Raw genomic sequence first — 23,972 nt, forward strand, 5'->3', positions numbered from 1 at the left:
CTCACCTCCCCACGCCCCGCCCACCATGGCCACCGCCGGAAGCGCCCGCCCCCACTGGCCAGGGCGGAAGTGGCCGCCCCCAACGGCCGCCTCTGCGCCTCAGGGCGGCAGCGCGGGGAAAGGAGTAACAGACACGTTAAGGACGCTGTTTTAATTCCATTTTTATAGATAACATCCACGGATTAATGAAAACAAAGCCAGTCGCCTTAAAAAGAACCAGGCCCTCGCTGTCAGCATTTCTGGTTGTTGCCCAAGATGCGGTTTGTGCTCTTGGTTCAGAAGGTCCCTACCCTATGCTTTGCCAGCCACCAACGCGCTTCCCCAAGGGTCAACTTGAACAGCAAGTCTTTTCATTCCCTGCTACATCTTCACATCCATGGAATCCTGAAACCAGTCACATTCCTTGTTCCGAGGCTAGAAAAATGTATTCAAGCAGCCATTACTGTGCACGTGTCTTTAAATATTTAGCAACAACCAAAAAAAAAAATATATATACAATGTTTAATCTGTTTTAAAAAACAAAATGCGGTGGGGATACAAATACAGCACTGACTCTGGGTGGCAGCAGTTTCTGAGTGGCAATGGAGAGCTGCCCTGCTGAAGTACACCTCTCCCTCTGTGACTCAGGGCAACCCTGGCTGCTCCTGCCCCTATGGCACCAGCTGCGTGGGGGTCAGTGTCCTCAGCAGGTGCTGACATCCAGGCACAGCATCAGGAACCACTCAGAGTCGTGCAGCCATGGGTTTCTGTACAGGTATCCTGGCATCTAAAAGAAAAAGTAAACACCATCACTGTGCTGTTAACACCACTCCGTGGAACCGCTTTTTGCTTTATTTTCCTTGACTAGGCCACTGGGTTGTACAGTATTTCAGATAAAGAACAGATTCAAACCTGCAGTCAATCACATGGGCAAAAGTATTGTTAAAAAAAAAAAAAGAAACCATTAAGATTTTTATACAGATAAATCTGAAGAACTGTTAGAGAAAAAACACTATGTTTAATGTATGTTCATTCTCCAAATTTATTAGCAACTTGAGAAGCTCTCTTCAAATTAGAGATCACTTAAACACTTACCAAACATGTCCAGGATTTTATTAACAGCCTCTTGATTTACACTGTAACTGAATCCACTGGACCTACAGTTTAAAGAAAAAAAACTTGTTTTTTCAATGCATATTTCTTATTCCAGTAATTTCTATACAAATAATCCAAGTTAAACATTTCCATAATTTCATCGTATTTTTCATCCTACTAGCATGCGTATTGATTTTAAGGGCACAGCAGACTTAAGCAGATCGTGCTCAAGGACAGTAGTTATGGTTTCTTTATCCGTCCTCTTGTTCACAGTCCCCATCTCTCTCTTCCCTTGAGTTTTTATTACAGACAACTGCAGGAAGAGAAAATTTGTCTGTTTTCAGTTATATGATTTTCAATACTATCTTCCTGAAACTGAGTCAAATCTTCAGCTGATGTCAAATTCTGCAGCACTCAATCGATTTATTCCATTTACCTGAAAGGGAAATTTAGCTGTGGACACCGATTTAGCTAAGTAAATAGGCGTCCAGACCTATCTGGCAGGGGGAATAACACAGTATTTTGTGGGCTTTCCAAGAGCACTACAAACCTTAACCAATTCATTTCCTTAACAAAAGACATAAAATAGCTCAGGGTCATCAGTTGCCAACTATGTTCTGTGAACAACATGGGGACTTGTTAAAAATGAGCAGGAATGTTCTATTTGCATATCAAAGCCTTGGGAGAAACTTTTAAAAACCAAATGGTATTGGAACTCAGAAGCAGCCCACTAGTGGATTAATGAATTCTCTTGCTGGGTCCCACAGGAGCATCTGAACCATAAAGGTGTTGCAACCCAAACTGGGTCTCCATTGTAGAATTAGTCTCTTACTGAGCAGGTGCTTCTACAAGGTGTACAGAAAGGAACTACCTGGGTCCTTACCACGACTCAGGTAAAGCCAACCAACCAGCCAACTGGTGCTTGGGCAGCTGGGGTTCTGCCCGCTTCACACTAATAGCTCAGTCATTAAGAATTGCCAGTAAGACCACACACTGACTTCTACACACCAAAAAGCCAACATTAACTTACATTTTCTTCTTCTTCACTGCACCTAGTTGCACAAGAGCTGCTAAGGCATTTTTCTGCATGTCAGAAGACAGCGCTTCATAACACTGCGTACTCCCTACAGAGAAAGCAGAAACACAATTAAAAGTTTTACCGCTGTCCATTAACAGACTACACTCGTAAAATCACATTGAATAACAGCTGTACACACCCTTCTCAAGAAGCTGAAAAACAAAGTTGCGGACTCCAGGTATAAACTGCTTCTCAGTAAAGGCTTCTTTTGTTTCCTTTGAGAGGTATCTGAAAATTAACTAACATATATAAACAAAATTAGCACTTCTTTCCATTTGATTATCAGCTTGTTCTGAATTACAAACAGACATGTCCTTATACGGAAGTAACATTGTTACACCTTGATAAGTGTAGGAGAACTCCTCAAAAGGTATAATTACATAGAGCATCTTAAAATCTTATTACTTTCTAATGGGCATGAGACACCTAATATTAAAATAAGATTCAGTATTGCTGTAATAGTTACCTTAGACATTAATTTAACATTCCTGTTCTCACAATCAACAACAGGATACATTTTTTTAAAGCAAAACCTGTTTTACAGATGGGAAAGACTGGGTGAATCAGTCCAGTTCAGCCCAAGCCATACACCAGATCGTTAACAGATTCCACTAGGCTTGAAACCTCTACAATCCCAGCAATGTTACGCTGACAAACCTGAGATCTTAGCCTTCTGGTTTTGTATACATTGCTTATTACAGAGACATGTGTTAGTCTCATTAAAAGCTTGGATACCCAAAGAATTTGAAGAGATAAGAATGCAATTAACAACTCCCCCAAAAAGCTATCAGTTATGAGACACAAACTCATTTCCACATCTGTCAGGACAGCCCACATAAAATGAATTAAGCAAGAGTTTCTCATAAGGAACAGCAATGAACCTGGTAGCAGCACACTCCCAGTTAAGCCTGTAAACCCACAAGAGACCATCACATTACAGGGTGGTTACTGCTTTAGCCAATTGGAAAAGTCTGAGCCAAAGGCTGAAATCGAGATCCTGGGTGGTAGTTAAGATATTCATTACTGTTATTTCTCAACTCTTGCACTCCCCAGCTATGAAAACATTATTTATACTGCAGAAGTATCCCAGCTCCCCTTATCTAAAACACAGAAGTAAAAAGATAATTTTCTGAAAAGCCACATACCCGATAGCCTTCCACAAAGGGTTTGAACATAGCTGACAGGAAAGATACTATAACACTTCCTTTGTCAGTAGGGTAGACTTCCTGTTGACTTGTTTGAATGGCATCACATTTTGTAAGTAGAAAGCATCCTTCCTCAAAATCCTGGGAGAGGGAAGCATAACTGAAATTTGAACATCTACAGTAAGTGCAGCTACCTTTCGCCACAAAATCAACAACAAAAAATATGAAACAGGACACCACTTCCATTTCTGAACTCAGTTCTCAAGAGACTCAAACCAAAATTTTCCTATATACCAGAAATACCCTTATAAAAAAGCAGTGGGAACATGATCTTAAATACAGCAGTATCTTGATGCACAACAGGCCTAGGAGCAAAGAAAGCATCCGTGGCTGCTATTTTAACAACCACCTGAGTTCCCTCAGGACTTTGTCAGAATACGGTCAGGTTGTCTGGTTTAGGGTTATTTATTTATTTGGTTTTTTAAGTCAAGGTTTGCCTTTATCTCTCATTCACTGTTTACAAAAATTGATAACATAGTTCACTGACATGTCCTCCTACAAAAGAGGCAACACAATGGCCCAGAGTTACAAATTATGGAAATGTCAATGGCAAAACCATTTTACTACCAATTATCTGCAGGAATGGGGGGGAAGACACAGGACACACAGACGCAGAACACAAGGGAATAGGACACAAATGAGATATGAACAACTAGAGGGGTGAGTTGCTAGGAGATCCCTTAATATTATAGCAACTCTTTCATTTGACTAAAGTAAAGTCAATCACAGCCAGCCACCTTACTATTCCATGCTTGGTTTGGGTACTTAAAAAAAAGCTGCAAGAGGCAACAATTGCTAACAATGAAAACTAAACATAACGGAGCCAATTGGTCTTTAAAAAAGGCCTAATTCTCTTCTATATAAAAATCTATGAGACTTTAAAATAGTCATAAGTCTTGAATATTCTTATGAAAATTATATTTTTTTTAATACAGGAAAGATCACAAATATCACCATCAGATATTTGGCCTTAGCATTGATAAAAATCAAACTAAATCAGTTTTAAATCCAAACAGAAACTACACGTGGACTTACCAGTTTATATTACCAGGTATGACGCTGAACCAGTTGTTTTACTAATAAACTCATGCACACCTGCATTTCAAGCTGGCTGGAGTTCAGCCAGCTCCAGCCCAGCAGGATGTGTACAAACTGACACAGCGAGTCCTGCAGAAAGCAAAGTGCTGCCTGCAGTTTTTACAGCTTGCCTGCATCCAGCTGTGTTAGGAGAGCAAGCAGACACACTGAGCCCTGCGATGAGGCAGTATGCAGGAACAATAGTGCCTCTGAGTAATGGTTGTATGGGGTGGGGGTGCAAAACGAAGGGAAGCTCTTTTCAAGCAAATAGGATGCAACTACAGTTTCCGTAAGACTCTTGGGAGGGACACTGTCATGCCATTAGGAAAGTTCTCACTTCAAAAATCTTCACAGGCTGCACCACCTCAATTCTGTGGAAGATTTTGGCTGCAGAAGCTTAAATTAATTTAACCTGATCGCCTTCTATCTAACCTGATCGCCTTCTATTAACCTGATCGCCTTCTATGACAAAGTGACCCGGCTACTGGATGAGGGAAAGGCTGTGGACGTGGTCTTCCTGGACTTCAGCAAAGCCTTTGACACAGTTTCTCACAGCGTTCTGCTTGAGAAACTGTCAGCCTCTGGGCTGGACAGGCGCACACTCTCCTGGGTGGAAAACTGGTTGGATGGCCGGGCCCAGAGTGGTGGTAAATGGTGTGAAATCCAGCTGGAGGCCAGTGACAAGTGGGGTTCCCCAGGGCTCAGTGCTGGGTCCAGCCCTGTTCAATGTCTTCATCAATGACCTGGATGAAGGCATCGAATGCACCCTTAGCAAGTTTGCGGATGACACTAAGCTGGGTGGAAGTGTCGATCTGCTGGAGGGTCGGGAGGCTCTGCAAAGGGATCTGAACAGGCTGGACCGCTGGGCAGAGTCCAATGGCATGAGGTTTAACAAGGCCAAATGCCGGGTCCTGCACTTGGGGCACAACAACCCTGTGCAGTGCTACAGACTGGGAGAAGTCTGTCTAGAAAGCTGCCTGGAGGAGAGGGACCTGGGGGTGTTGGTTGACAGCCGACTGAATATGAGCCAGCAGTGTGCCCAGGTGGCCAAGAAGGCCAATGGCATCTTGGCTTGTATCAGAAACGGCGTGACCAGCAGGTCCAGGGAGGTTATCCTCCCTCTGTACTCGGCACTGGTGAGACCGCTCCTCGAATACTGTGTTCAGTTCTGGGCCCCTCACCACAAGAAGGATGTTGAGGCTCTGGAGAGAGTACAGAGAAGAGCAACAAAGCTGGTGAAAGGGCTGGAGAACAGGCCTTATGAGGAGCGGCTGAGAGAGCTGGGGTTGTTTAGCCTGGAGAAGAGGAGGCTGAGGGGTGACCTCATTGCTCTCTACAACTACCTGAAAGGACGTTGTAGAGAGGAGGGTGCTGGCCTCTTCTCCCAAGTGACAGGGGACAGGACAAGAGGGAATGGCCTCAAGCTCCGCCAGGGGAGGTTTAGGCTAGACGTTAGGAAAAAATTCTTTACAGAAAGGGTCATTGGGCACTGGAACAGGCTGCCCAGGGAGGTGGTTGAGTCACCTTCCCTGGAGGTGTTTAAGGCACGGGTGGACGAGGTGCTGAGGGATATGGTTTAGTGTTTGGTAGGAACGGTTGGACTCGGTGATCCGGTGGGTCTCTTCCAACCTGGTTATTCTGTGATTCTGTGATTCTGTGAAATCAGGCCTTACTATAAGCACTTCCCTCATAGTGCTCATGCACAGCTGCACTCGGAGAAGCATAATCAATCAGAGGACAATAGGTACCCTAAATATAGAATGGCATATTCTATTTGCCAAAGATAACAAAGACATACAATGGTTGACCATTACTTGGGATAACACCTACAGTTTAACCTTCTGAAAGAGCAGCAGTGCCCCACTGCTACACAATCTGCAAGAGCTCTTAGGAAAAATATTCTGGTGCATCCTCAATGTGAATTCCTGGTTTGTTTCTGTGCTGACAGAATATACCCACCCTGTGACAGAATTCAACTAAATCTAAGTTATCACATTTTTCTTCACAGCCTAAGGTCTGTTTCTTAACTACACACAAAGACGACAGTATTTACACTTCATTTGAAAGACTGCTTTACACCTATTTTTATATTCATGCTGGAAGACCAGTAGGCTTTATGCTAAAAAAGCCAAACTTCTGCTACAGTTAATTTTAATAGTTCAGAATTGGGAAATGTCAGGATTTTTAGTTTTTTACTGGAGGGAGATGGAGGGAAAGATTGCATATGCAGCCCTGTGGATTCAAACAATCTTGTGCGACTACTCAAATAACTACTACCACTCTGACCCCATTTGGAATTCTCCCTCACACTACAGATTAAGTTGATATCACTGTATGTGTTTATCACAAAACACTTGTTTGGCAAAGCCCTGAACTTAGATGCTATTTTATAGTTGGCTGTGTTATTGACTGCCAGCATTTTGGTATAAAGGACATTTTTACCTTCAATGAAATGCCAGGAAAGAAGATGAACTCATCAGAAAAAACATCTCTCAAGAAGGTGAAGCAACTATAGACTTCCTCTGAAAAAAACATTGTAAAGTACTGTTGTTTAAACACATAATATAAAACATGTAAGTGAAAAGTCATTTATTCCTTATTTTAGAGGGAGTACCTACTTCGAATAATTTGGACTTCACGTTAAAAGCATGCATACACATACAGCAGAAACCACCACAACAGAACAGCAAGTACAGCACTTGATTCAAGTGTAACCAAAAGGAAAGAGCAGGGGAGTCAGCTTCTCTGAACATGCACTGAATACATCATCAGATGCTGCACAAATCTAACGTATGTATTCTGAAAAGTTTCTTTAATAGCCTAGCACTGGAAAACACTGAAATACTTCAGGAACAGTAGCGGGAAGAGAAGAAACACTGAGAAATGGATGCACCATGTGCAAGTGTGTTCTGCTAAAGGCCAACAAAATAAGACACTTAGGAATTGGGATCATATCATCTTAACCCTGCCCTCTCAGCAGAATATATCTACTTTCAAAAGTATCAAAGGGTAAACAAAAATGGCAAGCAAAGTACCCCTGTCCCATCCCAACATATCCGCCTCGTGCTGTGGGACCTTATCCAGAGTATAATGTTCTCAAGTAGCTCCCACTGGCAACCACAGGAACTTCGTGCTTCTCTCACAGCTGACAACGCAATGGAGAAAGGCAGTGGACTCTCAGAGCTACCCAAACATACCTTTTCTAAAGCTGCGTGTCATCTGCAAGGCAACTGCCACCAGAGATGGACGCACAAACACATTCAGCAGCTGGTTTCTGTAGGTGGCGCACAGGAGGATGGCCAGAGCACGCTTAAAGACGATTTCCCCTACCGCTCCATCTTCCGCTCCTTTGTCATTTAGGACCACGTGGCCATCGATAAGGCGAGCAACGTTGGAATGCAGGGTGAGGCCAGCCATGACTGCTTTTTTGGCACACAAGTTATCTAGCAAAAAACCACAACACTCAGGAGGATGCAAAAGGAAACACAACTCTAGTGAAACAGCCTAAAAGGCACTAGTATTTCATTACGTTTTACCACTGAAGACCAGTTATTACACCAAACATTCAGTTAGAAAGTTGATCTAAAAATAACTCCTACCAGGAACTGGCAAGCCTGGGCATAGTTTGAGATGGAAAGAACAAACGTCAAACATTTCTGTAATTAAAGCACTTTAAATTCTTCCACTTGCTAACAATGACAAATACTTCCTTTGTCTCTGGAAGAAGTAGTCTGAGTCTTCAAATAAAAGAGGCTAGATCTGTTTGATGGATGCACTCATAAATCAGGAAACAGAGACCACATTTTTGCTCAGGTATTTCTGACACCAGAAGTATTGAATCAGATGTACAAGTCACAGTGTTTTTTTTCTCTCAACTCTTACATACATGTATAAGGAAGGCCACATCCCAAATTAAGTTTAAAGAAATCCTAACGGAAGTATCATTACATAATACACCTGCTCAAAGAGAAATCAGACTGTACTTAAACCCAAATCCCTTCCTGTTTTGTAAGACAATCCTTTTAAAATGCCTAAAGCAACAAGTGTGTGGTTTTGTTTTCTCTTTTAAGCAATAAAGTTCTTAGAAGGCAGGCATGGATTTCACAAACCTGTGGGCTGTGGTCAAGCTCTTCTGTCAGTGTGACACACTGCAAACTTTACTCAGATAAAGACCAGTATCTCGAGTCTTAAAAATACACTCACTTTTTTAGAATACCTTACAGTTTAAACATTACCAAAAACATTCCTTGCATCAAATGTGAACTCTGGCAAGCAAGGAAAGAAGCAATAAAAACTTCTTACTGAACACTAAAATACACTTAACATGTTCACAAGCATATCAAATCAATATAGCCCCTGACAGAAAAAAATTAAATAAATTTCATATTCTTTCCCCCTAATATAGATCTTGCATAGCACCTCCTTGAATCTTACTTGCTCCTTCAGCCTATTTTGTTCCACTTCTGCTAAAGCTCCCAAGTTTCTCAATGCAATAAGAAGCAGAAGTCTGAGCAAGTAATTGTGCAGTTCCCATTTCTAATATAAGATTTCAAACAGCCAAAAGCAATGTTCTGCCTGTAACAACAATACAGCATAACAAATGCAGAAACAACTAGCTGTTTGGAGACAGAAGAATGGACAGGCTACACTAGTTGCTGACTTGGTACTGTTGCCAAATTAGTCTTTAAAATATATTTACTCTTTAAAATTATTGAACTCAAAACAACACAACAAACCCTGTTTCTATGCAACTGATGCCCACAGCGGGGCCAGCACACTCCCAAAAGAATCTGTTCAGCTGTTGTCTTCCTCTGTTTCATTGCCATGCTTATTTGCTGTTCTCTGACTACATCACAATTCTACTAAAGCACAAGCTTATTAATTTCTCCAAAGAAAATAAACAAATAAGCAAACTTGAATGCAGTATTTTTCAGTTTACTGTGCAGTAAGATTATCTAAACTATGCTTAAATATCACCAAGAACTTCTTTGGTTTAGCAGTCTGGCAGGAGCAGACCTTGTCTGCATTCACTGCAGGCTTCTGAAAGGAAACGTGGTTTTGTTGCATAAATGGTAGAGTCCTGTTGTAACTGTAGCCTGTTCCTATGTCCTTATTGCAGTACTGAAAACAATTCTTGATTATACATGACTACTAAAGCAAAGATTCATAGTTTAATCTATGTACAGTGAAAGGTAAATACACTTGCATTACACATTATTTTTCTTTGCTAGCTTCAGCATTTATGTCCTGAGGCTCCAAAATTAATTACCAGTGTCACCTTGGCTCACTGAGAGAAGTTTAAAATAATGTGCAGAAAGACTGGAAGGAGAATCAACATTTCAGCAGCTAATATATACATATACATTATATATAAGAGCGTGTGTGTGTGTGTATATAAATATATTAAAAAAAAAACACCAAAGAAGCCTTTGCCCCAAAAGCCATCACTGGTTTTGGGGATAAAGTGAAATTTAAAAATAAATAGCTATATAAAAACCTATAGCTTTGATGTTCTTTCATGCATTTGTTTCTGCCAGTTCTTTGCCAGAGTAACAACTTATAGTATAATCAATATCAAGCAATATACATAGCATTACACCAAGTTACGTGCTGCAGATCAGGTAACTGCCTATGACTTACACAGGGTTCAGAAAGACAGATGCTAAGCAAATCTCAGTACTCCAATACAAGTGCCTTACACTTCCCCCCGCATTCCACATTTCAGGAAATACCAGTAAAGTATCAGTTCTACCTCCACCTAACTGTTTTTCAGAGTAGCGTCTTCTACAGCCTAAGCCAAAACCTGCGACGTTTTAGTCCATTTTTAGTATATTCTAAAATTAATTTAGGTCTCTGAGGAAAACATGCTGTAAAGTTGTCACCATACGCTGCTTCCACAGAAACATAATTTATTCTTTATAAGCAACAAAAGGAATTCTCTGCATACCAGGCCATTCAATGAATCCTCCAAAAGTCTGTGTTAAGCCTTTAAGCCACAGGGTCTTTTCTATTAGAAGTTCAAATTCCATGGCTGGCAAATTCTGGAGCAGGACAGCAGCAACTAGCACCCACGGGCTCAAAACCATGTTTTCTATTTGCAGGAGCTCCATTTTATAAGCTACGTCACTGACAAATTCTTGCATATCCTCAGATGGCTTTTGGGGAAGATGCCTGAAAAGAACAACGCAGTTCAAGGTAAAGAGCTCCAAAACCTGCAATATATATCACACCCTTCCTTATTTCTCCTGTAATGCTCCCAGATCCATAACTACTTTATAGGACCTAACATGTGGAAGGCAATTCTATCTACGGCCTATGTGGAACAGAAGTATAAAGCAAGACATTAGTAGTTTCACGATAGTATTTGAAACACAGAACTCTGTATTGATGCTGTACACTTGCTATCTTCAAAAAAATTCAAAAGCATTATGTTTTATATAACAAAATGCAAGTTACCCAATGCAGTCATAGCTACAGATTCCTGGTACACTACCATACAGCAATTTGGAGTAATAAAGCAAGAAAGGAGCGGAAGGTGGAACTTTTAAGCAGCAAAACCAGCAAATTCTCAGGAAAAAGAGCTTTGCCTGGCTCATATGTCATCATTACCTTTTAAAATGGCATATTCTCAACACAGTACAAAGCTATGTAAGTAACAACCTGTTTCAGAAACACCCAATCACAAGTATAATAACCTTATTGTTCAGACAAAATAGTCTAAGCTAAGTAGGCAGATGGAGGGAAGGTGAGAGAAGTTGAAAACTAAGTACAAGGGAACATCTTAATTACTTTATGGAAGTGAGGACTAAATAAACGCTCCTTCTGCACATAAGCCACAGAAAGATCAGATACCTGGGCACCAAATTGTATGGGCACCGATTGATCCTCCCAGATGCCAAGCTTCTAAGTGATACTGGCTGGCCAATGTAGATGTGTATTGTACCAAAATTGTCACTGAGGATTCTTCTGGCTTTTAACAACCCCTAAGAAAATGGGAAGAGCAAAACCAAATTTTGGTGCTACAGGATGTATATATATCCACCTGTGTTCTGTTTGTAAGGAATTTACATACAGATGTAGACTCTTTGGGCTTTGGGACTCCTAGGAGTTCATATGCATAGAGAGATTCTTCTAATATCCTCTCATAGCTGATGCTGATGGGAACAAGGTAGGTGTCAAAGACTTCACGTTTGAAAAATGGTTCCATCACAATGCTGAGAAGACCTATACATTGGAGAAAGACAGAAGGCAAAAAAAAAAGTTAAACACTTCTCTTTTTCAGGGAGGGAAAAGCAACTGCAATTTAACTTTGAAAAAGCTATCTTTAAATTTTAAAAACTGTTAGTAGGCATGCACTGTGCTTGTTCTCACTTCAAGCAAGCAGAAGCACATGACAATGACCAAGCTTTAAAACAGAAAGTAAATACATTTGGATAGCTATTTGTGCTCTTTTTGGCAGCACTGCTCTGTACTCGCATAGCATTCCTTCTAAAGATTCCCCATTACTTTTACATTTAGCTTATAATATTCCTCTGATGGTCAAGGGATGTCTATTTTCTAGAAAGAAAAGGGTGAAGAGTGATGCAGTTAATTTTGCAACGGGGCCAAGGAAGAGAAAGCAGTACAGTGCAAGAGACATCTACTACCGATCTTTGTATGGTCTTGGCCAACCATGGTGTTTTCTGCTACTCTGACAGACTTCATCAATTTCCCACCACTTTAACACTCCTTCCTGTACGAAGAACTTACAAAGCACATAGATGCTATCGTGAACGCTAATAATCTTAAAAAGTTTTAAGTTTTCAACAAACCTACCAAACTTCGGAGTCAGAGTCTTGGCGGTGCGGCTTCTAGTCCCTTCAAGAAAAAATTCAACTGGGGCATAGCCACTCTTCAAAAGTAAAATAAAAAATAAAGCTGGTCAGAATAAATACTTAAATTTTAAGGTTTTGTTTGTTTTTTAATGGAAGCTATGCATGTCTAACTTCAGTCATCTCTAAGCTTGTATTCACTCATCGTATTTGCCACATCATATAGTTAAATTAATGAAAATATTGCATCTGGCATGAGATATGGCACATGATCCAAGGTGACTAATGTGCAGCAATTTGTTTACCACCTACTGCTGAACTACAATAGCAAGAGAGTGCATGCATGCTCTTCAGCTACAGCAGTTCTGCGGCAAAACATTTAATCAGATCACAGTGAAGATTTTCAATCACATAGCTATAATATTGTACAATCATTGCGACAAAGTATTTCTTAAGCACACATTTTGAGAGTTCAGTAATTTATTTACCCTTAACATTGTTTTTACATATTCAGCAAACACTGCCCAGTAGAGTCTGTTCCCACCGAAGGAACGTCGCATAAAAAAGGCACCTCCCCTTCGTAACAGCTCACCAACTATCTTCATTCCTAGGAAATCTGAAAAATAATCAAACAAGAAACAAAACCACACACACAAAACTTACTGTTATCAGCCAGCAGAATTAGCTACTTTCTCTAGTATAGTGATTCAATTACCAGAGTAAAGAAGATTTCTTTCAGAGAATTCTATTGTTGCAAATACCTTTATTTGCTTTTATGCTGTCTAGCAAGACTTAATGTAGACACATGTGGCACATTACGATATGATTTTGATCTTTGTTTTGTAAGCAGCATTCACTTAGAGCAATTTATTTCCATAATTCAGATGGCCAGATTTCACCCATAATAAAGACTAAGTTTTTGAAGTACATCTTCTCACTTATCTTCAGAAAGATCAGTTACCACTGCATGTATCCTAAAAGACATAAAAATTAACTGACCGGTTTCACCATATTATACCTTTTATGATCCTGACTCAAAACTTTGGGAGAGGTACACCAAACCAGCTAAATTTTTTCTGTTGTTTTCTAGTTTTATGCAATCACACTTAACTTGTCAAAACCAGGAAACACAATGTTAACAGATTTATTGGGGAAGCATTTAAAATGAGTCTATGCAGCAGGTGGCCGTGTGCCACTTCAACCTTCTTGCCACCTCAAACCATGAAATACTTGAGAACAGACATTCACTCTGTAAAATAAATTCACATTTACAGCCGCAGCACTGACAACAACTGCCTTGAAGATAGAATCACAGAATCATTTAGATTGGAAAAGAATTTAAGATCATCGAGTCCAACTGAGCACTGCCAACTCCATCACTAGACCATGTTCCTAAGCACCACATCTACAAGGATGGTAACTCAACTACTTCCCTGGGCAGCCTGTTCCCATGCTAGACAACCTTTTTGGTGAAGAAACTTTTCCTAATATCTAGTCTAAACCTCCCTTGATGCAACTTGAGGCCACTCCCTCTCGTTCAATCGCCTGTCACTTGGGAGAAGAGACCAACACCCACCTCACTACAACCTCCTTTCAGGCAGTTGTAGACAGGGATAAGGTCTCCCCTCAAGCTCCTTTTCTCTAGGCAAAACAACCCCAGTTCCCTCAGCCACTCCTCACAAGACTTGTGCTCCAGACCCTTCAACAGCTTCACTATACTTCCTCACCCACACTCCAGGACCTCAATGTCTTTCTTGTAATGAGGGACTCAAAACTGAACACAGTATTCGAGGTTTGCCTCACCAGCACAGGGGAGCAACTTCCCTGTTCCTGCTAGCCACACTGTTTCTGGTACAAGCCAGGATGTCACTAGCCCTCTCGGCTCCCTGGGCCTACTGACGATTCACATTCAGCCAGCTGTAGACCAGCATCCCCACGTCCTTTTCCACTGGGCAGCTTTCCAGCCACTCACAGTCATCATCTGATATGTCACACACACGCATATATGTGGGGTCGATAGAGATATAGAAGCACACACATATATATTAGAAGAAAAGAGATAAAAAGAAATTGGCTAAAGGATGCTAGGCAGCAATAGCAGCTGTCAGTTTCCTATGTGCAGTGGTCCATCTTTTTCCCTTACTCTCCTACTACCTTCCCTCTTTCACCACAATAGACTCTTTCCCGTCTCTTACTTCCACTCTCCTCCCAGGTACTCAATTCCCTAACCAGGATTCTGGCTGCATGCCCAGCAACTCTCTCTACCACACACTGCTGGTCCACAAACTTGGACCGAAACGTATCCTCTCACCTACCTCAAGCCCACACCACCTCACCAGCTCTATGCCTCTAATACAACTTACTCCCAGGACCTGAGACAGAAGCACACTTCCAACACCAGCCAGATTCTTACTTATGCCCAGTGCATGTACTATGGTGTTACTGACAACAGTTTTTCTCCAGAGGAATGTAAAATAACACACACGTGCAGCAGTATAATCAAGTCGCAAGCCCCTAATTCTGAAGAACTTTAACCCCTAAATACTCTAAGCACTTTAAAAGTGTTAATCACTAAAACAAAATCCCTCTAAGCTAAACTAATGGTATCTTAAGATAATATTTTGAGGTCCAAAATTCAAAAAGGCTCTAATCCAGAAGTCAGCAAAGGTTTACACCAATATCTACGACAGCATGTGAGGAGGTTCTGAACAATACATGACAGGTAAGCAGCTGCGATGCCAAGGTAGCTATAAGACATCAACTTCTGAATTCACCAGAAGCTAGTCTGCATCCCCCAGAGGCAAGATACCACTAACTCAAAGGCCAACAGAATCTCATCTTCCCTAGTTTCACCTGGATTCTGCTCCTTTTCTACTTGTCTTTCTATCCTCTTGACCAGAAAAGTAGTCTACAGTAGAGCAGTAGGCTCCCAGATCTTTGCTAGCTTGTGCACACAGGTTCAGCACTGCACCAGATCAGAGATCTGCCTGCTTAAAAGATCTTGTTGATATACAAGAATTCCAAGATCATGTTTCTCGGTTAAACGCTGCTAGAGTCAGGATTTTCAAACAGGACATAAACTCAGAAGATATTTCTTTTTAAAGTCTTCAAGAATGGTTTCCTGCAAATAAAATTGGCTTCAACTGCTTTTGAATCAAGTACGTCCAAAATCTTGACAATTAGCCCTCTGATGCGAAATTTCGTTTCCCAGTCAGCTCTGCTCTCAGCACTTCACATAAGGGAACTCTGATAACACTTCAAGGGAATCAGTAGCATCAACATCTACCACAAGGTAACTGGTGTTTCATATCTGGCCGTTATGACTGCACTTCAAACTGTATAAAGTATCACAAAAGGTTTTGCGTACACAGTAGCTCTCTGGCAAGTTTTCATCTGTTCCTGAGCAAAAAACCCAAATAATATAGAAGTCTTCTTCACAACACCTATCTTTGCCCAGCCTTGGGTCTGTGGATGGGGTACTTCTGGGCAAACACGCTCTGAGAAAATTCACCTTTGATTGGACTCAGCACTGATGAGAAACTTTCAGGTGCTGCAAACATCTCTTCCAAGGAGGTTTTAACAGGACACATTCGGAACAGACGCTAAACACAACTACTTATAGCAGCAGCTACCAGAACCCTTACTATCGATTGTCTGAATCCTAAAAAGATTGTTGAAATAACATACTTGCCTATTCCTGCAGCAATGACAGGCAAAGCCAAGTCATACGTATATAGCAAATAAGACAGCATCAAGAAGTCTACGTAGCTTCGGTGACTGGGAAGCAGCACAACTGGATGCTCTTGAATGGCATGTTGCAACTAAAAAAAAAATGGCACAAACAATACAATATTGTTTGAATATTTACAGACTTTTTTCTTTTTTATAAATATGGGTCTTCACAGGGCATAAGACAAACAGAACCTAATTTGTTCAAGGGTGTTTTTCCTGCTCACATACTCCACGCTTTTTTAACATGGAGCCATAAGAAATTGTGAGCAACAGTTTCCAGACTAGCAACCTGTGGTTCCACAAGTATCACAAGACTCAAAACCAGGGCCACCTCGTTACATGACAGTCTTAATTCAAATCCCTTTTGATGGACATGGGAAGCCCAACAGGGGTGGGTCAGGGCTGATATCAGTGTCTTCCAGGACAGGTGTCTTCCACTGCATACTCCAGAACAGTGACATCCTGTAATGAAACAGGGGACAGCAACTCTGCAGGGAACCGGGGCAAACTTAAAAGCATCTCCTGCCTCAGAGTTGCACTCACCACTCTTACCTGTACAAAGTTTATCCAAAAAGACAACCCACTCAGCTACATTACATGAGTTTTTCATCTCCAATCCAGCTAAATGCATTACTAAAATTATAAGATAGAAAAACTCTGTCAGTGGCCGATCTATCAGAATCACTGACACATGACTGCAAGTATTCCTTACAATGGAAAGCACTTGGAAAATGTACCAAAAGCTCTGCTGACCGTTTGCCTCTAAAATACTTGCATATCATCTCTCTTTGCCCTCACTTATTAAGAAATAAACACAAGTGGTCTTTTTTTTTTTCCCCCAAGGTTATTTGACATATTTATTACTTGGAGTGAAGATTAGAGTCTTTGTTCAAATGACTGGTATGAAATTATAACCTTTTTTTTTTTCCCCACCAGTACTTACTCTCTGCATTCCTTCTTCATTTACACAAACTCTCTGGAAAAGCCTTTTAAATATTTTGCTCAGAGTAAAAGCAAAAAATCTGACAGTTCCTAATTGCATACTGTGGCCCATCTCATCGAGGATTTCCGTGGCTTCTTCTTGAATTATATCAGGTGATTCTCCCATCTCTTTTGCTAACTAGAGAGAAGCAAAACAAAAGAGCAGTCAGATGTTTTTCCCTTCTCCCTGCCCATGCGCTCCATTCTATGTGCCACAACAATTACAGCAGAACCACTGCAGGAGTCAGCAAGATTTTGTTTCACGTGACTGGCATGCATCTAACCATACAGAATCTGTTCCGTACCAGTCAACAAGAGAAAGCCAAGTTAAAGCTGTTCAAAATCAAGAATGAACTTAAATGTCAACAGTGAGGGAGGGAGAGGGTGTATAACTGTTTCGCTCCGCCAAACGCACCATCTGAATGTTTTAACCTGTAGTATCTTCAGAGATTTAAGTTTGAAGAACATTTCCTTATTACCGGACTGAAGAAGGCTGTATGCAATTTTCTTTGACAAATAAAATTAAACCTGTGTTGGCAGAGATATTGACAATTTAAATCTTTGTAAGTTGCATTTGTGTTAGATTTCGAGACTTGGCTGAAGAACTTCAGTCCCATCATGCTTGAATTTTTTGTAGTGTATTACTTTGGCAATGGCTAGCTGAAATGCATACAAAGCACTGTCTCTACCAGCTTTGCATATCAATGATCTTTTTTTCTGTTGCTATGCACATTCTCTTTTGAAGTTTTCCTAATCCCTTCTATTTGATACTTTGAATTTAGAAATATTTAATTGAAAAGTTAGTCTTTCACTGTTATGGAATGAGGAATGTGCCTTTTACCAAGCATGGAACAGGAAAAAGGAGGAATGGCAGAAGAAAAAACTTCTAAAAAAGCATGGCTCTTAGGAGGCCAGCACTGCTGACCTACTATTTCTATTTTGGGACATATGAGAAAAATCCATCTCCTTCAATCTACCTCCATATAACACTTTACTATTATACCTACGGGTTCATTTGTGTTTTAATAAACGCATTATCTGTCATCCTGCATATTTCCACATGTAGCTATAATTAATTATTTCAACCACTTAAAGAAGCCAAAAACTGCTTCCACTTGAGCCTGAGAAAACCAATCCCCTTTAGGAAGCCAAAAATTATTCTTGTTATTCACTAGGGGAAGAGATACTGCTCTCATTCACCAGTAAAACGTTTATCACACAACTGAACCTAAGCTAAAACAAACAAGCGCACTCAATTTCACACACTGAACATTAGCAACCTCAGCAATTTGTCACGCAAACAAATCCTAGTGTGCCTGTGCGAAGCTGCGCAAACTCTGCCCAGACAGGAGGCACACCAGATGTAGATGGTAGGACATGCTGCCCAAGATAGTCTGTTAGACACTTTCAGTAATCTCTGGTGCAGAGCTGAGAACCAGCTTGCAATGGCAGGACTGCAAACCCTCTTCAATCACTTGACACTAGCCAGGAAAATAGCCATCAAAATAATATCCATCAAAAAAGCAGCACTTCAGAGGAAAGCATCACACAGTTGTCTTTCAGTCAAATCCTCTGCAAAATACTTACTTTCAGTAAATCTTTTAGTGTTTCTAAAGTTGAAAGATTCTTTTTTTTTTCCATTTCATACTACTTAATAGTTCATGCCTGTAATAGGACTATTTCACGGTAGCCACTCACTCAGGACTAACCAAAACATCTTAAATACTTCTATTGGCCTGGAATTATTTTTCACAAATATTGAAAATAGTTACTCTGCTAACTACCACACGCTTTCATTTCAGCCACTTCAACACAATGTAACATATGAGCCAGTCCGATTATAAAATATTTTATTCATTACAAAGTTGTAGCTGCCCTTTATCTTAAAGCAAAATGATAGTAACATCTTAGACAGTGTTTCTAGTTCAAAGAATTCTCTGTGATATTTATTTCTCATTTCAGGGAAAGTAGCATTTATGACCGATTCATAAATACATCGCTAGAATCATAGAATCATAGAATAACCAGGTTGGAAGAGACCCACCGGATCATCGAGTCCAACCATTCCTATCAAACACTAAACCATGCCCCTTAGCACCTCGTCCACCCGTGCCTTAAACACCTCCAGGGAAGGTGACTCAACCACCTCCCTGGGCAGCCTCTTCCAGTGCCCAATGACCCTTTCTGTGAAGAATTTTTTCCTAATGTCCAGCCTAAACCTCCCCTGGTGGAGCTTGAGGCCATTCCCTCTTGTCCTGTCCCCTGTCACTTGGGAGAAGAGGCCAGCACCCTCCTCTCTACAACCTCCTTTCAGGTAGTTGTAGAGAGCAATGAGGTCTCCCCTCAGCCTCCTCTTCTCCAGGCTAGCCTACAAAATTCCTGCAAGACATCCTCAAAGCACAAAAAATTTCTAACAAGGAGAATGCTTATGTCTTTCACAATGCTGCTGTTTGGCAAGGACAATGGAAGAGGGGAAAAAAAAAAAGTCAAATACATGGGACATTGGGTAAGTTAGGTGGTGAAGTGCCATATATGCAAAATAAAAACTACTTCATGAACAAGCTATCCAACAGCTTCAGTAGCACCTCCACGGTATTATCAGCATTTGTTTTTCTTGTGAAAAAACTACAGCTCTCCAGTTACTGATTTATTGGAGCACCTTTCAAATTACAGCTATCACGTTTGACAAGGATTAGCAATAATCTTTTTTTCCCTGCTGTCACATAAAGCTTGGCTATGTTCAATCTACCTCATTTTACAGCTTACTGTCCAGACTCACCTGCTTGATAACATATTGAACTTGCTCAGACTGGAGAACAGCACTTTTAATAGCATTTGGCTTGCAAGGTGAAAGTCCTTTGTAGATTACAGGAGTGTAACATTTCATTGCGTATCTCAAGTCACTGGACAATCGTCTTTCCTCCAAGATATCTTCAAACTCATCTCTTTTCTTTGACGTGAGCTCTTTCTGCTGGGAACATACAAACAAAGAATGAGACACTCTCAGGCTATTCACTGGTCTGCATGGCTACAGCACCAAAATAATGGCATGCAACACTTCTGCAAAATTTGGCTTTTTTTTTTTTTTTTAAGCTTCCTATAGTATCTGCATTCCACATTCTGAGTGCATGAACAAGTGTTACTTGGTTGGAACGATGATGCAAATAGAAAAGACTATGGAAGAAAAACCCAACCCCCAACAAAAAAACTCAACCCTTTCCATCTGCAAGGGCCTCCAAATTGTCCTATGCCATATTACTTAATTCTGCCCAACAGGAAGCTGAAAGAACAACTGGGTGTTGAAAGCAAGACGTGAGGCACTTCAGCCTCTCATGATTAATAGGTATTAACTAAATCACCTTTCATTTCAACTCCTACAGCTGCATGAAGACAATGACACGAATGACATTACAAAAAGACAATTATCAATACAAGAATATAATCCCTGCTACTTTAAATTGCATCTGGGACCTTGCTGATTTGTGCTGACTTTCACCAAGCTTGGACATAAGATACATAAAACGCAGCCAGGTAGGAACAAATCAAAAAAAGCATTATCAGCCACGTGAAGATCAAAATGCAATTTGGCGCACAGGTAGGTAAGAACACAGCACAACCTCTGAGTAATCCACACCAGTGCTAAGCAAGAAAACAAATGTACATCTAGAACTAATTGCAGATCTGTCCCACTGCAGAAATCTCAGTGACCAAACTCTTCCCCTGGAGTCAGTAGGGATCCCCTGTGCTGGAGAGAGATGTCTCTGATTATCTCCTATAACACCACAGTTCACATGAATAACCCCTCAGTCTTTCCAAAACCAAAACTGTGTTCCTCTATACTTCAAAACAGCAGCAATAGCCACCAGTCAAGCAAGGCAATCATAGCGAGCCTCTGTGAAACACAAACATAAAAGCATTGGTTATGATCCAGCATTTATTAGAAGAAGAAGGTAAAATAAAAATGCTTATGTATTCCTTTACAGCACCACTGGAAGGGCAGCACAGGCACCCCTTTCATTCATTCTGCCTCCTCTCCCTTCGCAGAACCAGTCTGATAATTAAGGATAAAATATATTGTTTCAGGGGCTCTTACAGTGACATTTTCTGGTGTTGAGAGGAAAGCCTTGCCACCAAAAACACAGGAGAACACCAGGAACAGATAAGCAAACCCCAGCAGCAATGGCTGGGTTTTCAACCCTGGGAGAGGGAGTCAGGTTTCACTGCCAGCTGACCATAGCCACATCAGCAATGCTACCAGAAACAGCTGACATTTAAAGTAAGTAGATAGCAAACATTTAGTTCGTGTACATTAATCGACACAAGATAATTTGGCAAAACAAAACAAAAAAATCAAAATCGGGAGTATCTCCACTTAAGAACCACAAAACGTCCTCCTCCAAAGCTTCAACTGTACCGAAAGCCAATTTCAGTCTATCAGAGAACATAAATTCTACCAAAATGTTTGACCTTCTCATTCTTCCCCCCTCCCACAGTGCAGTCAAATTTGGATACCTTCTACTACAGTAGTGTTTGGTAGATCATCTATGATCATCTAACTTCTCTCTCCACTACTGCAGTTTAAAGAATTGTTCCACAGTAACTGCACTAAAAGAATCCTATACAAGGTATTAAACCTAGGGGCCATATTAATTTAAAAAAGTCTTCAGGGTTTTGAGGTTTGGTTTTTTTGTCTGTTTAGTATTACAGTTTTCACTCTTCTTCCACAGCTTTCAACTAGTTGGTGCTTTTCAAGAGCCAAGGAAGCTAAGAACTATTAAGAAAACTCGAAATATTTGTGTTAGCCATCTGTTGTCATTGACACCTTATATCAACCCCCTTGATTAAAAATAAAACAGAAGAAAGAAAACCCTTATACCCTGTAACAGCAAAAAAAGATAGCTCAGAATAGCAACATACCAGTTGGCTCTAAGTACACACCTACCTGGATCAGTATGTGACAAGTCACTGCTCAGAAAATCTAAGAAACTTATTACCAAAGTTTAAATCCTGCAATGTGCAATAACACAAAACCGAGACAGTAAAACCTAGCACTCAGCTCGGGTATCACTAGTCCCATCAGCAGTCACTGCACTGCTACGGCCAAGCCCCAAAATGGCTCTGGTCAATGGAGTTTTGCAAAGGCCGCAGCCAATTGAAAAGTCACCTCCCAGCCACGGCTCCTCATTTCACCTTTCCAGATTTCATGTGCCACTGATTTCTCAGATATTCTCACACCCTATCCTGAAGCAGTGCTGAGAGCCAAAACACACACACACACACTTTACCACCCACTAAAGAATAGAAACACTGTTCATACACCTAACAGCCAAGCTATTGTTCCAGCTTCAGTTGCCAACTGGCAGAGAACGCATTTAGAAAATGCAGCAGACAGATATGTGCATGGTTACTACGAATTCTCGGGGAGACCTTAGAATAGACTTCCAGTACTTAAAGGGGGCCTACAGGAAAGCTGGGGAGGGGCTCTTCATCAGGGAGTGCAGTGACAGGATGAGAGGAAATGGGTTTAAACTGAGAAAGGGTAGATTTAGATTAGATACCAGGAAGAAATTTTTTACTGTGAGAGTGGTAAGACACTGGAACAGGTCACCTGGAGGAGCTGTGGATGCCTCATCCCTGGAGGTGTGCAAAACCAGGTTGGATGAGGTTATGAGCAACCCGATCTAGTGAAAGGCGTCCCTGCCCATGGCAAATAATCCATACGACTGGACTATCTTTAAGGTCCCTTCCAACCCAAACCATTGTGTGATTCTATGACATGAAACAGCAGGACCCTGGAACACCTCAGCTTCCATATAACCCCTGAAAGAAATTAAATGGGAGCATTCACAGCACACAGCCAAGAAAACACAGAACTTTGGGAATCTCTGCTGAAACCAGACACTGTTTCCTTCTCTTCCCAGTCCCCTTCAGTAAATCCAAATACAGAGTGGGGTTTAGCACCCCAAACCCCAACCTCCACAGCAGAGGCTGGCATAGGAGCTGTAGGGAAATAATAAGATCAACGAAGTGATTTCCACTACGTAACACAGGAAAAGCTGCTTCAGCTGCTCCATCCCTATCATTCCAACCCTGAATTCACTGCTGGTGGCGGGTTTCTGTCTCACATGACAGCTGCGGGCCCAGATCTCATCCTCCCCGCCAGCCCCAGCCGCGGGGGTGCGGACAGACCCTCTCTAGGGTGCAGCCCCGGCCCCTTCCGACTCCTCCCGTGCCTGGCAGAACGGGAAGCGTCCGGTTCCCGCTCCGCTCTCTCCTGTCCCTGCTGGAACCCTGAAAGGGCCTGTCCCTTTCCCAGGAAGCTCCCTAGGGAGTAGGGAGCCCTGCTTCCCGAACCGGGGGGTTAAGGGGGGAAGGACGGAGTCAGGCAGAGGCTTGCGTCAAGCGCCGTCATTCCGCTCCAGAGCCAACAGCGCGTGGTGAAGAGCGCGGAGTCACAGAACCATAGAATGGTTTGGGTTGGAAGGGACCTTAAAGATCATCCAGTTCCAACACCCTCACGACTGACAGGGACACCTCCCACCAGCCCAGGCTGCCCAAGGCCCCATCCAACCTGGCCTTGAACACCTCCAGGGATGGGGCAGCCACAGCTTCCCTGGGCAACCTGTGCCAGTGCCTCATCGCCCTCATGGTAAAGAAATTCTTAATTATGTCTAGTCTATATATATTTATACCCGTTCCCCTAGTCCTATCAGTATAAGCCTCTGTGAACAGCCCCTCCCCAGCTTTCCTGCAACCCCTTCAGGTGCTGGAAGGCTGCACCAAGGTCTCCCCGGAGCCTTCTCTTCTCCAGGCTGAACAGCCCCATCCCCCTCGACCTGTCCCGGTCCGGGAGGCGCTCCAGCCTTCGGATCTCCTTCGTAGCCCTCCCTCTCCCCGCCGCCTACCGAGTACATGGGTGTCCCTCGCCGCGCCCGCCCAGCCTCCGCCGCCGCCGCCGCCGCCGCCATGGCCCCGCTCCCGGCTCCGCGCCGCCCCCCTCGGCGCCCATGGCCG

The 23,972-nt window shown here is 41.9% G+C and overlaps 1 protein-coding gene across 2 annotated transcripts; it reads right to left on the bottom strand.

Annotated features, from left to right (window-relative positions):
• Nucleotides 1-144: 144 nt before the first annotated feature.
• GNPAT (glyceronephosphate O-acyltransferase) lies at nt 145-23,934 on the bottom strand. 2 transcript variants are annotated; one of them, XM_069852299.1, is made up of 16 exons: nt 23,864-23,934; nt 19,738-19,929; nt 16,921-17,097; nt 15,937-16,066; nt 12,734-12,861; nt 12,250-12,325; nt 11,507-11,658; nt 11,287-11,417; nt 10,382-10,605; nt 7,632-7,877; nt 6,877-6,956; nt 3,298-3,438; nt 2,292-2,391; nt 2,105-2,198; nt 1,075-1,136; nt 145-766 (listed from the first exon to the last, which is right to left on the bottom strand). In XM_069852299.1, the coding sequence occupies exons 1-16, from the start codon at nt 23,924-23,926 to the stop codon at nt 723-725; spliced, it is 2,040 nt and encodes a 679-aa protein (XP_069708400.1). In that variant the 5' UTR covers nt 23,927-23,934; the 3' UTR covers nt 145-722. The 2 variants fall into 2 exon arrangements, with proteins under 2 accessions (XP_069708400.1, XP_069708401.1); XM_069852300.1 differs by having other exon boundaries at nt 19,738-19,926; nt 23,864-23,901.
• Nucleotides 23,935-23,972: the final 38 nt, after the last annotated feature.

This window comes from Phaenicophaeus curvirostris, chromosome 2 (genome assembly GCF_032191515.1).
Source record: "Phaenicophaeus curvirostris isolate KB17595 chromosome 2, BPBGC_Pcur_1.0, whole genome shotgun sequence".
Lineage (NCBI taxonomy): Eukaryota > Metazoa > Chordata > Aves > Cuculiformes > Cuculidae > Phaenicophaeus > Phaenicophaeus curvirostris.

Excerpts from the sequence above, each read along its gene's own strand:
- GNPAT (XM_069852299.1), bottom strand. The coding sequence starts at position 23,926 with ATGGCGGCGGCGGCGGCGGCGGCGGAGGCTGGGCGGGCGCGGCGAGGG. Across the intron at positions 17,098-19,737 it reads TTCAATATGTTATCAAGCAG|TTAGCAAAAGAGATGGGAGA; the intron begins GTGAGTCTGGAC and ends GCTTCTCTCTAG. Across the intron at positions 1,137-2,104 it reads GCAGTGAAGAAGAAGAAAAT|GTCCAGTGGATTCAGTTACA; the intron begins GTAAGTTAATGT and ends TTTAAACTGTAG.